We start from the raw sequence: 1,775 nt of genomic DNA, 5'->3' as shown, positions 1-1,775 counted from the left end.
TTTCCAGTGCTGTCCTGAATTTCAGTCCCCTGGAGTTTGGACAGAGATGTAGAGTGATAGGGTACCTTGTGTTCTATTGTGTTATACTATTTTCAAAGAACTTAAACATATATTGATTGATTGATTATGTAGGTATGTTAGTGGTGTTTGTGTATGAGTGTGGGTACCCACCTTCCACTCGAGTGGAGATCAGAGGACAATTTGCAGAAGTCTTCTCCCCCACCCCCATTCTGTGGATTTTGGGAATTGGACTCAAGTCACCATGATTGGTGGAAAGTATCGTTATCTGCTGTATCATCCATTTATGATACTCGTATGTTAAATAAAATAGAAGACATTTTCCCAGAAGGCGGGTGGGGGGAAATAATTATTTCAGAGGAATTTGCAGCACCTTTAATGAGTATGCCCATTTTCCTTGGCAGGCTCACTGACCAGGTCACTCCAGGCAGATGAATCCAGCAAACCATTCCCAGGTGGCAACGTTCGTCCTCCTGGGTCTGTCTCAGGTATGGGAGCTTCGGTTCCTATTCTTCACTGTCTTCTCAGCAGTGTATCTTTTGACTGTCACTGGCAATCTTCTAATTGTGGCCATAGTGACCTCCGACCCACGCTTGCACACAACTATGTATTTTCTCTTAGGCAACCTTTCATTCTTGGACTTCTGCTATTCTTCCATCACTGCCCCCAGGATGCTGGTTGACTTGCTCTCACACAGCCCCACCATTTCCTTTGGTGCCTGCCTGACCCAGCTCTTCTTTTTCCACTTCATTGGAGGCATCAAGATATTCCTGCTGACTGTCATGGCGTATGACCGTTACATTGCCATCTCGCAGCCCCTACGCTACACATTAATTATGAATCAGACGGTCTGTGGGCTCTTCATGGCAGCTTCATGGGTGGGTGGTTTTATCCACTCCATTGTACAAGTTGGACTCACTATCCATCTGCCATTTTGTGGTCCCGACAAACTGGATAACTTTTACTGTGATGTACCACAGCTGATCAAATTGGCCTGCACAGATACCTTTGTCTTAGAGCTTCTGATGGTGTCTAACAATGGCTTGGTCACTCTCATGTGTTTTCTAGTGCTGCTGGGCTCCTACACAGCCCTGCTTGTGATGCTCCGAAGTCACTCAAAGGAGGGTCGGAGCAAGGCCCTGTCTACCTGTGCCTCTCACATTACTGTGGTCACTATAATTTTTGTGCCTTGCGTCTACATCTATGCAAGACCTTTTAGGACATTCCCCATGGACAAGGCAGTTTCTGTGCTATACACAATGGTCACCCCCATGCTGAATCCTGCCATTTATACCCTGAGAAATAAAGAAGTCATTGCAGCCATGAAAAAGCTGTGGAGGAGGCAGAAGGAATTTCTTGGTCCCTCAGGACATTGACTGCTTAGCAGAAGCCAGAATTTGAAGAACTAAAAAATGATCCAGAAAATGCACAAAGTAGATAAAACTTCATGCCTGTTAAAATTGTTTTTTAAAGCCTTAAAAATTGTTTTTAACCACACTTAATTTCTGATGTCTAGAACAGGGGCAGAATGTTCTAGAACTGCTAGGTGCCTTCTAGAAAAGCAGTGGCAACTGTTATATAATTTAGGGAAGACATTCCAGGATGAGGGTGGTGTTGAGCACACTAAAATGTTTCACTTTACGTTGCAATATACCTGCAAGTAAGGAAGCTGGTGAATCTTCCCTGATATTTCTTGAACACAAATCGGAAGTTTTTTTTCAATTTCTTGGAGGCAGATGGGGGTCTAGTGACTAAAA

The 1,775-nt window shown here is 44.1% G+C and overlaps 1 protein-coding gene across 1 annotated transcript; it reads left to right on the top strand.

Annotated features, from left to right (window-relative positions):
• The first annotated feature begins 449 nt into the window (after nucleotides 1-449).
• On the top strand, nucleotides 450-1,394 carry LOC114611234 (olfactory receptor 4D5). The gene has a single exon (XM_028755881.1). The coding sequence runs from the start codon at nucleotides 450-452 to the stop codon at nucleotides 1,392-1,394; it is 945 nt and encodes a 314-aa protein (XP_028611714.1).
• The last annotated feature ends 381 nt before the right edge of the window (nucleotides 1,395-1,775 follow it).

Source organism: Grammomys surdaster, unplaced genomic scaffold, assembly GCF_004785775.1.
Source record: "Grammomys surdaster isolate TR1022 unplaced genomic scaffold, NIH_TR_1.0 126086, whole genome shotgun sequence".
NCBI lineage: Eukaryota > Metazoa > Chordata > Mammalia > Rodentia > Muridae > Grammomys > Grammomys surdaster.
Note: the sequence above shows the minus strand (reverse complement) of the source record. Positions and strands in the feature narration are given on the sequence as shown.